General features: G+C 38.7%; 1 protein-coding gene across 4 annotated transcripts; it reads left to right on the forward strand.

The window, feature by feature from the left end:
- tomm40 (translocase of outer mitochondrial membrane 40 homolog (yeast)) lies at positions 1-10,359 on the forward strand. Of its 4 annotated transcripts, none has more exons than XM_023152621.3 (9): positions 1-142; positions 839-1,074; positions 1,203-1,363; positions 5,851-5,952; positions 6,072-6,177; positions 7,017-7,139; positions 7,295-7,371; positions 8,293-8,395; positions 9,858-10,359. In XM_023152621.3, exons 2-9 carry the CDS (start codon positions 858-860, stop codon positions 9,995-9,997), a joined length of 1,029 nt encoding a protein of 342 aa, XP_023008389.3. In that variant the 5' UTR covers positions 1-142; positions 839-857; the 3' UTR covers positions 9,998-10,359. The 4 variants fall into 4 exon arrangements, with proteins under 4 accessions (XP_023008389.3, XP_004550991.3, XP_014263706.3 ...); XM_004550934.4 differs by having other exon boundaries at positions 4-146; XM_014408220.3 differs by having other exon boundaries at positions 8-150.
- Positions 10,360-12,154: the final 1,795 nt, after the last annotated feature.

Consider the following 12,154-nt stretch of genomic DNA (forward strand, 5'->3'; position numbering starts at 1 on the left):
CTTCAGCCAATTGTTGCCGGCATGAGATGCACATGAGCCAATGCACAGACGAGTCTGGTAATGGGCGGATCCTTGTCAACTACGGTCACTGACGTTGTGAACTTTACCGGTGTTGAACTACCCCTGGACCCAAACCGTCACCGTAAGTAGGTAAACCGCAGAAAGGAAGGGGGTGTTTTGTCATTTGGGGGCAGGGGGGGTATTTCATGGCGTTACTCTGTCTTGCGTCGTAAATCTAGTTACCGCTCTATTCACATATGGGCGAATAGATCTCGTGGTCAATTCCACATGGCTACCTAGCCAGCCAGTTAGCTAACCAACCTCTGCTAGCTCGCTTTAGCATTCATAGGTTAAATGCTGCTAGTGAATAGTTTTGTCAGCTGGTGGCTTAAATCCATATGTGGCTTAACTAACAAATAACCAACTGCAGTACAACATGTCTTACTATCAGGTTATACTGTTTTTATTGTATTTAAAATCTCGAGAGTCTAACTAAATTGGGCCTTAGCTGAAACCAACATGCTGCACCAATGCTTCAATGAGGGTAGCGGTGTTGATGGTCGCTGAAGTCTTGTGAGCAAATGCTTTAAGAGCTCCGTGTTACTAAAGGGCTTACAGATATACTGTATGAAGCATGAGTAACAGATCTCTGAGCAGAATATGCGCGTGTATGTATTTGTGTATTTACCTCACAGGATATGCAGTTCATGTTCAAATTTACTTTTTGACCATTTCTACAAGATCAGTTTAACAGTTTGTAATCTGAATGCAAATATGCAGCTTTTATTGCTGTTTTGAAACAATAATGTATTTATACACTGCCTGTCTCTCTCAATAGGCTGTTACCATCTAAAACTATGGGCAGTGTGTTGGCTGCCGCCTCCCCCAGTCCAGCCCCAGCTGTAGCTGGAAGTGGACAAGGGGTGCCAGGCTTGGTGTCGGTCCCTCCTGGGTTCACTATGCCCTCAGTGTCTTCCGTCCCTCCAGCAGCTGGATCTGACCAGCCGACGGCAGATGCACAAGCCTCTCTCCCAAATCCAGGATCATATGACGAATGCCACCGCAAATGTAAAGGTCTGGAAATGAGGCGCTCTCTCTGCATTTCTTCATTTGTTTTTCAACTTTTGCATCATAATTATGCTGTTGTATCATTGCATCAAGTGTCATTGTTAAGCCGTGTTGTTCTCCCTGCTTCGTTTCAGAGGTGTTTCCACTTCAGATGGAAGGGGTGCGGTTAGTGGTCAACAAAGGCTTGAGTAACCACTTCCAGGTCAGCCATACTGTTACCCTCAGCACCCTGGGTGATTCTGGTTATCGATTTGGTGCTACCTATGTAGGCAGTAAACAGACTGGGCCAGCAGAGGTAATGCTCTCTTTTTTTTCTTTTTTCTTTGCCTTTGCCTTAACATACTACTGATGTGATTCTGACCGTTGTGTGTAAATCTTTGTAATGTTTACAGAATTGAATGTTAATTCCATAAATACATCAACATTTCATTTAAAATGCATGAATATTATTGAGGTCGCGGTTATTTGTCACAAATAATCATTAGAACAAAATTGTCCTTTTTTTCTTTTTTTTGCACTGTCATGTAAATGTAGCATAGCTTTTATATTCATGTTGCCTTACATTCCTTATGTACAATGCTTTGCAAAAAATAAGTCACCTAGATTCAGTGCATCTTTTAGAAGAAAACTAGAAAACTTACCAAAGTGTAAGATAAAATCAAAACAAACAGGACACTCTTTGTATTTGTATATTGTGCTAAATTCCTGTTAATTAAATCTTTTTAAAGTGTTTATTCACCTCTTTGAGGTGAAATATATTGTCTTGTGTCATTCAAACATTTGAATTTGAACTAAATAAAGTTGTGTCCAAACTACAGGATAAAAAACAAACACAAAAAAACAAACTAAAGTGGCCATCCCTGAGTGTAGCCAAATGAAAATAAAAGGTAGGATTATGCAGGAAACGACCTACTGTTTTAGTATTATTGTAGTATTGCTTAATGCTTAAGGGTTAACACATCTTTGTCCAGTATTTTGACTATTTTCCTAAAGCCTTCATTAATCACTGTGTTTACTGGATGAATATATCTTTGGTAAAACGTGTTGGCAATTTCACTATGTCTTCATGAGCTGGGTGGATAAACTGTACATGCTTGATTTTCTGGACACCTGACCTGCTATTGGAGGATTTCAATAAGAAACAATTGCATTGTTTACGTTGCCTTTATGCAATCATCTTACTACAGTTAGCTGTGTGACTTTGCCACACAGACGTGAGTCTGCTATACTTTTTGCACATTGTTTGTTCTTGGTTTATGTCACTTGTTTTAAATTCCCAGTATTTTATAAACCAACGGATGATAATCTGCTTTGAGAAACAACCTTCTGTTGTACCAGATGTTTGACTTTTTAATCTAGTGATACTTGTTCAGATGACATCCAATACATTTTATGGTGCAGGTAACAGCTGTTATTTGGCATATGCAGGGGACTTCATCAGGGGGTAATTTTAGAGAGCGATTTATTTGATTTTGTTTTGTGTTTGATTGGCAGAACACATTTTTAATATCACTTGATCATGTTCATTTATTTGGTTGAAGTCAAACTCGTGATCACCATTAATAGTGTATCTCTACTTCAGTGTGAATCTTCACATAAATGTCTAATAAGCCATAATGGATGATTAGTGATATTTTATATCCATCTTCTTCTTTCTATCCGGGGGCTGGTTTACGGGGACAGCAGCTCCCACAGGGAAGCCCAGAAATCAATCTCTCCAGCTACCTCGTCCTGCTTGTCCAGGGGAACACCAAGGCGTTCCCAGGCCAGCTGACAGATATAATCACTCCAGTGTGTCCTGGGTCTGCCCAGGGGCCTCCTCCCGGTGGGACATGCCCAGAACACCTTGCCCAGGAGGCATCCTTGTCAGATGCTCGAACCACCTCTACGGGCTCCTATCAATGCGGAGGAGCAGCGGCTCTACTCTGAGCCCCTCCTGGATGGCTGAGCTTCTCACCCTATCTGTAAGGGAGAAGCTAGCCACGCTTAAGAGGAAGCTCATTTCTGCCGCTTGTATCCGCGATCTTGTTCTTTCGGTCACTTCTTTCGGTCACTACCCAGAGCTTATGACCATAGGTAAAGGTAGGGACGTAGATTGACTTTGCTTTTATCCTCGCCTCGCTCTTTACCACGTCTTACCGGTACAGTGTCCGCATCACTGCAGCCGTAGCACCAATCTGTCTGTCGATCTCCTGCTTTCTTCTCCTGTCACTCGTGAACAAGACCCTGAGATACTTAAAGTCCTCCACTTGAGGCAGGAACTCGTCCCTGACTCAGAGTGGTCACTCCATCCTTTTCCGGCTGAGGACCATTGCGTCAGATTTGGCAGTGCTGATTCTTATTCCCACCGCTTCACACTAGGCTGCAAACCGTTCCAGTGTGAGCTGGAGGCCATCACCCAATGAAGCAAACAGAACCACATCGTCCATGAAAAGCAGAGATAAGATTCTGAGACCACCCAAGTGAAGGCCTTCTGCTACTTGGCTATGCCTAAAAATTCTATCCATAAAATATTCTATTCTACTCATAGGGGTCTTGTGAATTGCTCTTTGTCCGGTGTCTCACCCAGGACCAATTTTCCATGGGAGACCCTACCAGGGGGCAAAAGCCCCTGGACAACACAGCTCCTGGGATCCCTGGGATTGCATTTTATATGCAAACAGTAAAAGATCTTGTCTGTCACTGTGACTTGAGTGATCTGTGCATAATCATTTTTTTTTTTTATAAATTTCTTTTGAAAAAATTACAATATATGTTGAATGCATGTGGAAACTAACTGTAGACGTTCACATACAGTAGAGCAATAGCAATATTATATGCATCAGAAATTCATCTAGAGCACCAAAATGTGGCCACCTAACCTAAAAACTAACTTGTTGATTTGGATTATTGAGCCAAAGTAGTAGAGGTGGGAATCACCATACATCCCACGATACGATATTATCACAATACTTAACGCACGATACGATATTATTGCAATTTTTAAAATATTTTGCGATATTCAGATTCTGTACATAAAGGTAAACTTTATCAATATTCATTTTATCTAATATCAAAGTCTCACACTCAGTCTTTCTCTCATTTCAGTCAGTTTTATTGTTGACAAACTGAATGGTTTGTATTACAGTCTAGTCCAACTTAACTGAATGCAACCATCTGGTACAATTATAGCTATTCTGAACTATGCAATTTATGAAAACTATGCAGCCCATTCAGCAACTGAAGAATTTGAAAGTAAATTAAAATAAAATAATATTTTATTTTAACATTAAATAAAAAAAGTTTTAAACTTAATTAAAATAAAACATGTCTTAAATTAAAATAAGTAAACTGTCATGTTTATTGCTGCCAAAAAACAAGTTAAACACATTTGGACAGTGAAGGAATGTCAGGATCCTTGCTCAGAAAAAGGATCAACATGCTCTGAAGTCAGAGTTCCAGTCCACAAAAACTTTTTTTGTAACAAAATATCGATTTCTGCTGTCCCTGTATCGATACATTATTAGCAAACAAAATATCACGATACTACACAGTATCGATTTTCCCCCCCACCCCTACAAAGTAGTGTCACCTTAAATGCCTGTCTCAAAAATTTAGGGGACCTCATGATAGTTCACTAATTTAGTGGGATGCTGAGATACGCTACAATGAGGCTTACAGTGACATTCATAAATATCTTGAGTATAGTTGTGGATATTGACATCAAAAACAACCGGCTATAATACACTGAATGTTTCAAGACCATTAGGAAATGTTGGTCTGTGAACGTGATAGATCTTTTTATGGAATTTAGGGTCCTGTGTAATTGTAAAGCATCAGCCACTTATGTGAAATCTGTATTTTTGTCGTGCAAAACAATTGGACAAAACAAAACTGAAAAACATAATTTTGGAGCATTATGGAAGCTGTTTAAACACCAGATGTATTCCAGACCATTAAAGTCTGACCTGTGGTTGACAAAAACAATTGAATATAGTGATGACAAAAATCATTATTGTGTGTGCTATATTATATTATTAATAACCAATGCCACTCCTGAAACATACAAAGTGTGCCTAAATTAAAGATAACTCAACTTTATTATGGTGTTAATTGTGTGCATTTCCCCCCATTTAGAGTTTGTCTCTAAAGCCTCTTTTCCATTAGTACCTACCTGGCTCGACTAACTTCAACTTGGATCGACTGTTTTTTCATTACAATTCAGTACTACCTAACATGCGTGGTTGTCGTCATAGCAACACGTCCAAGCGTCCCGCAGAGTAATTAACATGACACGAACGCTACGAAAAAGGTGGACGTTGTGGCAAGAATATACCTTTTGCTCAGTCTGTGCCTTTTCTTTGGTCTCAGGGATCACCGTATTGTTTTTTGTAGCCATTTTTCTTATTGGTGGGTTTCAAAAATGGTGTTAATGATATGCCTTCATGACTCATCGAGTGACGCTACTGACCAGCCAATCAGTGGCATGCAGGCTGACGACGTCACATTTTAGTACTTGATCGAAAAGTACCTGATACCAAGTACTTTTACTAAATGGAAAAACCAATTGAAGTTGATCCCAGTAGGTACTAATGGAAAAGGGGCTTAAATGACATATTATTAGTGTGTTTGACATTTAGTGTATTATTAGAGTTCAAAACTTCAAAAACACCTGGTTGGATTGTTTTTCTTCACATTTTCACAGCCCCAGATTCTGTATTACCGGTATTGATGCTGACTGCCATTTTATACAGCTGTTGACATAGTTTTGAAAAGCTGACAGTGAAGTGGTATTCTCTCTAGTCATTCCCAGTGATGGTTGGAGATATGGACAACACCGGCAGTCTGAATGCGCAGGTCATCCACCATCTTACAACAGCTGTACGCTCCAAAATAGCCATACAGGTATGTAGACATGCAATAGCATGTAGATGTGATCCTTTAGAATTTTTATTAAGCGTTTCAGTGAATGTTTTGTTGTCCTTTCAGTATTTTATATTTTCTTTTTATTTATTTATTTTCAGACTCAGCAGCATAAGTTTGTGAACTGGCAGTGTGACATGGAGTATCGAGGAGAGGACTTCACATCTGCTGTGACGCTCGGAAATCCAGATGTACTTGTTGGATCTGGTATGATAAAGATTAGTTTGATCAGTTATCCTTTATTTATTGAAGAAAAAGTCACATTGAAATTAAAATCTCTTTTCCAAGAGAGACCTAGACAAAACTGTAGCAGAAGTTGCAACAAAAAAAGTAAAAAATGTGCTGCAAAATGAAATATAAAAATATTATTCTTAATAATGAATATGAAACCTGATGCATTTAGTTCAATAAACAAAGGTCCAAAAGGAAGATTTTTTTTTTTTTAATAGCAAAATAATAAATTGAGCGTCATTGGGCCTTTCATGCTTTCGTGTGTCAATAAAACACTTTCCAGATGTTCTTTCAGAACCACAGCTGATGTGACTGAATTTCAGCTTGCTGCTGAGTTGAATTGTGTGATGTCTGAGAAGCAAAGCATCAACCTAATAATCTAATAAACATTAATGGAAACCAGGGGGCGCCTGATGTCCATGAATGAGTGCTGCCTCACCTACAGAAAGTAATACATTGCTAGTTCAGTCTATGTGTCCAAACTGTGACTCCTGGAAGAAGTTCTCATTTCTTAGAATACTACTACTATACTCTGTCACGTATTCACAACCATTGATAATAAAACCCAACTCGACAGCAACAACAACAAAAAAAAAACTAGCGAACTACACAGGAGGGATTATAACAGCTGTTAATGAAAAGCTAGGAGTGCTTATAGACTACAAACATCCTCTGTGGGCGCCAGTTTAGCTCAGTGCGTTGAGCAGGCAATCGCATGACATACGGCTTAGAAAATATAAAAAAGTGTACAACGGGAATGTGTCTCAAAAGAAAATATAATCTGTATTTGTAATAGATGCTTTTTACTGCTGCAGGCATTTTGGTGGCCCACTATCTTCAGTCTATTACTCCAGCACTGACTCTCGGTGGAGAGCTTGTGTATCACAGGAGACCAGGGGAGGAAGGAGCGGTCACCTCTCTCTTGGGCAGGTACACAGGTAAAATCGCTCTTTAAGATTCACATTCTGCACTGTAAGACTACGTTGTGCTAAAATTGATATATTTTATCATGAAGCTTTAAGGGTATGGTAAAATGTGAGCTATCTAAGAGATGGATTAGTAATTCTCCCCGCCTTTTTTAAAAACTCCACAGGTGAAAACTATGTTGCTACGTTGACTTTGGGAGGAGCAGGAGCTCATGCTACATACTATCACAAAGCCAATGATCAGGTATCTAACTTCAGTTAAATTGTGTTGCTATACTACTCAGGTCACACTACACTTGCATAAATCCTCACAGTAGATCTGAGGATTTCATCTTGGGCATGTGGAAGTTTGGCCTCCTGAGGCCATCACTGACACAATGCCAAACCTGTCATAATTTTGCGGGCAACATAACCACCTGTAACTGTCTTTAACAGTAATGGTTAAAATGTTTTGTAGCTCAAACGAAAAAAACACAACAAAAAGATTCTCTTCTTTCATCCAGTGCATAGCCAAAGTCTAGAGAATCATGAGGGACGTTTACAAGAAAATCCCTGTAACTTGCAAATGTACTTTAGATAAGCAATGGCTTCTTTCTCCTGAGCACATAATACATTTTTACAATAAAAACAATAAGTCAAAAACGCATGCAGCCAGAGAGATTGAGCAATTCACAACCATATATTAACATCAGAGACAATTTTGCTTCTGATGGTCAAAGATTATGAATGTTGGTAAAATTTTGCAAAGAGTGTTGATGAGACTCGATTGTGGGTTTGACTGCTGCACATTGGAGTCTGGATAAAGGAACAAATATACTGAGGGGGGTTTTTTTTGGGTTTTTTTTGCAAAAATCACAGGTGAAGTAAATCCTGTGTTGTTCTGTGTTGTCCTTAAAGTGACACATTTGGCGTGAACAGTTTGCAGTGTTGGGAATCCTAGCAAAACAGTGTTTTGGGGTTGTTTTGATTTTCTACTCCACATTCAGTGAAAACTGGCCTTAACTCTGATGTGAGTAACAAAATCTAAATTCTGGAATATATTTTTTGCAAGTCTGCTGATTTTGGCTTTGAAAATATTTTGCACACGTGCAATGTGCATATGGGTACTTTAATATTGAATTAACAGACTTAATGTTACATGTACTTTAAATTTCTTCTTTCACAGTTGCAGGTAGGAGTTGAATTTGAAGCCAACACGAGGATGCAAGACACAACAACATCCTTTGGTTACCAGTTGGACCTCCCCAAAGCAAATTTGCTCTTTAAAGGTAAATACCGTACACAAGTTGTAACAATCAGTAAGAACTAGAGATGGACCGATCCGATATTACGTATCGGTATCGGTCCGATACTGACGTAAATTACTGGATTGGATATCGGACAGAAATAAAAAATGTAATTCGATCCATTAAATATCAAAAAAGCACCTCACAAAACTTGCGACATGGCGTAACTCGGCTCATAACCGTTGCACTTCGCAGCAGTATACCTCACGTGATAGAGCAGCTGTGTGTATTTGGAGCCTCGCTACCAAACCGGCATTTCATCTCGAGGAAGTTATCCCTAAGAGAAGTAAAGCAAGTGTGTAAGTTCATCTCTTAATGTTTGTAAAGCATTCCTGCGTTAAGCTTAACAACCGATATATGGAGCGACTGCCTCTTCTCTCTCCTTCCCTCTCCTGCTGCTACTTCAATCGTGAAACTGCTTAATCATCAGCTGATCGGCTTTTCTGTCGCGAGTCCGTCTCTCTTCTTTGTTTTTGGCCCACTTTGCACGAGAAAGAGGAAACCAGCGGCTGAACAACAGTAGCACGTTTAAGCTTGATAAGCTGTTGTTAGAATTTATTTAATATTACTTTCTAGACCAGGATCTTTTTCTACAGCTGACGGCTGGTAACTGTGTAGGGGCGGATCTAGCAAAGTTTAGCCAGGGGGGCCGATAGGGCATGAAAAGGGGGCACAAAGACATACTTTTCTTTCTTATTCTCACTTAAAATGTCTAGCTTTTAATAAATAATTATCTGAATCTTACACCCAAAGTTTTAATCTGATGTAAAATGTATAGAAGTCCATTACTGTATATAGTAACTGTTAAGTCTAATATACCCTAGTAAGCTATAGTACTTTTTCCTTTGGGAAAGTATCATCTGTGAATTCTGGAATTGTGTTGAAGAAAGATGTTGAATCTATTTAATTATTCTTGAAAAATAATTTATTTCTGTGCATTTTTTTTTCACCCTACATCGAAATTAAAGTTGATTACGTCGATTAAGCATCATGAGGTGGAGGGGGGGGTGGTTCCCTATTTTTATTTTTTGCTGGGAGTTGGCAACCCTGTTAGTTAGGTTGCTTAATATTTCTGCTAAGTACTCTTTAAAATACCAGAATAGGGAGGATGGAGTAGGTTTAAGTTTATTAGATTGATCAGTATTGCTGAACTATGAAATATTTTGGGTGCAGTGTATTTTTTACATACAGGTATAACAGAATAGCTTTAGTGTTGTTGTTTATTTAAACTTGAGTATGAACTTATACAAAATGCAGCAAGATATTAAAAAAACAGTTTTATTGATTAAAAAACACTATTGGATTCATATCGGTATCGGCAGATATCCAAATGTATCGGACATAAAAAAGTGGTATCGTGCCATCTCTAGTAAGAACATTACCAAAAAAGGGGAAGCAAACATTTCCATTTCAAAATTCATCACTTCTATGTTCTCTTCTGCAGGATCAGTTGACAGTAACTGGGTGGTTGGAGCAACTCTTGAGAAAAAGCTCTTGCCGCTGCCTCTCACACTGGCCCTCGGGGCTTTCCTCAACCACCGTAAGAACAAATTCCAGTGTGGCTTTGGTGTCACGATTGGCTAGAGGTTCGGGGGCTGCTTGGAACCAGCCCACAGGCCACCGTTTGGACCGGCACAGAGACACACAGGAAACCTGGACTAAGTTTTAAAAATTGGATTGAGAGACTCTCTTATAACTGATTTTCTGAGGCAGACAGAGAGACAAAAATGACTCAAGGAGCCAGGACTGGCCAAGCCATGCCTACATACTGTAGCACAAATGTCTTTCCTTTATGGTGTGTTGGATGTACCCAGAGTCTAGAGAGATGTATATCAGAGGGGATCATGTGACGCATGACAACATGTGATGTGAAAATCAAAGTAAGTGGTGAGACATAATATATGGTGGTTATGTATAAATTGAAATAAATGTGATTACTTTTTGTACATTTGCCTGTGTCATTGTTTATAAAATACAACATGTATACCTGGATTATGTGTATCACATGAGCTGCAATACATTCATGAAAGGGATTCTTTGAGTCTGTGAGTGATATGCTGGGTTTACTTTAGTGAGTTGTTTCCATCCAGCTTAAAATAAATTTAGCAAAGCTATGGTTACATTTTTAGGCTGAAATCATATTTTTGTTGTTAACTTTAGACTTTAATGTTGGAATAATTGTTATGGAAAGAAGAATATTCAGTGATGAAACTACAGAGGATCCTACAGTTTTGTGAAAAAACAAAATGTTACTATTTGTGTATATTGCTGTATGATAAACTAGGCAAGAATTTCGAGTAGATTCACCATAAGCATATAACTGATTTTACATCATTGCTTTATGAAGTAATGCATGTTTTTTTTTTAATACTTGAAAAAAAAACAGTCTTCGAATCTACAACTAATATTATAAGTTGTTTTCTAGAGTTCTTCACTTACACTAAAAAAAATTGCTATTTCCTGTATTCTTTAGTCATAGTTGGATTAGTACTGTTTAGAAAGGTACAAGGTTTACTTATGTTCACAAGTTTCTGAAATATACAGTACCTGCCCAGTTACATCTGTCAGAAATGTTCAAATTGATTAAGAAGTTGCGCAATTACCAAACTAAAACTTGACCTGGAACTTCTTTAATGCCGTATAGTGGAATATGGTGAAGCATGCAGTGAGATGTTATTGTAGCTGGAGAGAAAACTATTAGAGGCAAATCACCTCTCCATGAACATCAGTAAAACAAAGGAGATGGTGATTGACTTCAGAAAACAGAGAGGTGAGAAAACTCACACCCCAATTCAGATCTATGGAACCCCTGTGGAGAGAGTCTCCAACTTCAAATACCTCGGTGTCCACATCAACGAGGACCTCACTTGGAGTACACACACGGACTTCCTCATTAGTAAAGGCAGACAGCGCCTCTATCACCTGAGGCGTCTAAAGAGGTTTAAGATCTCCAAGAATATACAGAGGAGATTCTACACTGGTGTCATTGAGAGCATCCTGTGCAACAACATCATGGTGTGGTACGGGAACTGCACAGTACAGCAACAGAAAGCCCTGCAGAGGGTTGTGCGCACAGCTGAACGCACTATGGGAACATCTCTACCAGCACTGCAGGACATCTATGCTGAAAGGTGCAGATCCAGGGCCATCAGGATCATTAGGGATTCTAGCCATCCCGCCCACAAACTGTTCAGGCCACTGAGGTCAGGGAAGCGCCTCTGTAGCCTGAAAACAAGAACAGAAAGGTTCAGGAGGAGTTTTTACCCACAAACTGTGAGACTCCTCAACCAAAACACAAACCGGACAACATGATGGACAATCTCACACACAGTACATAATTTGCACTTTATCTTTCTTCTCTGAACCTTATCCGTACCTTATTATATACATCTGTACTATGTAAATATGTATATTTTTATAGTCTTCTCATTCAACTCATTACAGTGCAATATCTTGCACGTCATGGATATATATTTATAAGCACAAACATATGGACTTTTACATTGTTTTTTTATATATTTTTTTACTTTTAACTTTTGTTTCTTTTCCTTTTTTTCTTAGCTTATGTAAAATCCTTTTTAGCATGTTTGCACAGTCGGGGGGAGTACTTTTTTAGCCAGAAAAAACATTTCACTGTATGTTGTACCAGCTATAACTACATGTGACAAATAAATAAAGAATTGAATTGAATTGAATTAGATGTATGTGTTCATTAATAACAGACACATTAAAACAGAAAAT

Source organism: Maylandia zebra, linkage group LG11, assembly GCF_041146795.1.
Source record: "Maylandia zebra isolate NMK-2024a linkage group LG11, Mzebra_GT3a, whole genome shotgun sequence".
NCBI lineage: Eukaryota > Metazoa > Chordata > Actinopteri > Cichliformes > Cichlidae > Maylandia > Maylandia zebra.

Bases quoted from the DNA above. Each gene is read 5' to 3' on its own strand.
- tomm40 (XM_004550934.4), top strand. From the start codon at position 61: ATGGGCGGATCCTTGTCAACTACGGTCACTGACGTTGTGAACTTTACC. The intron at 1,075-1,202 runs GTCTGGAAATGA...GCTTCGTTTCAG, and splicing joins ATGCCACCGCAAATGTAAAG to AGGTGTTTCCACTTCAGATG. The intron at 7,372-8,292 runs GTATCTAACTTC...CTTCTTTCACAG, and splicing joins ATCACAAAGCCAATGATCAG to TTGCAGGTAGGAGTTGAATT.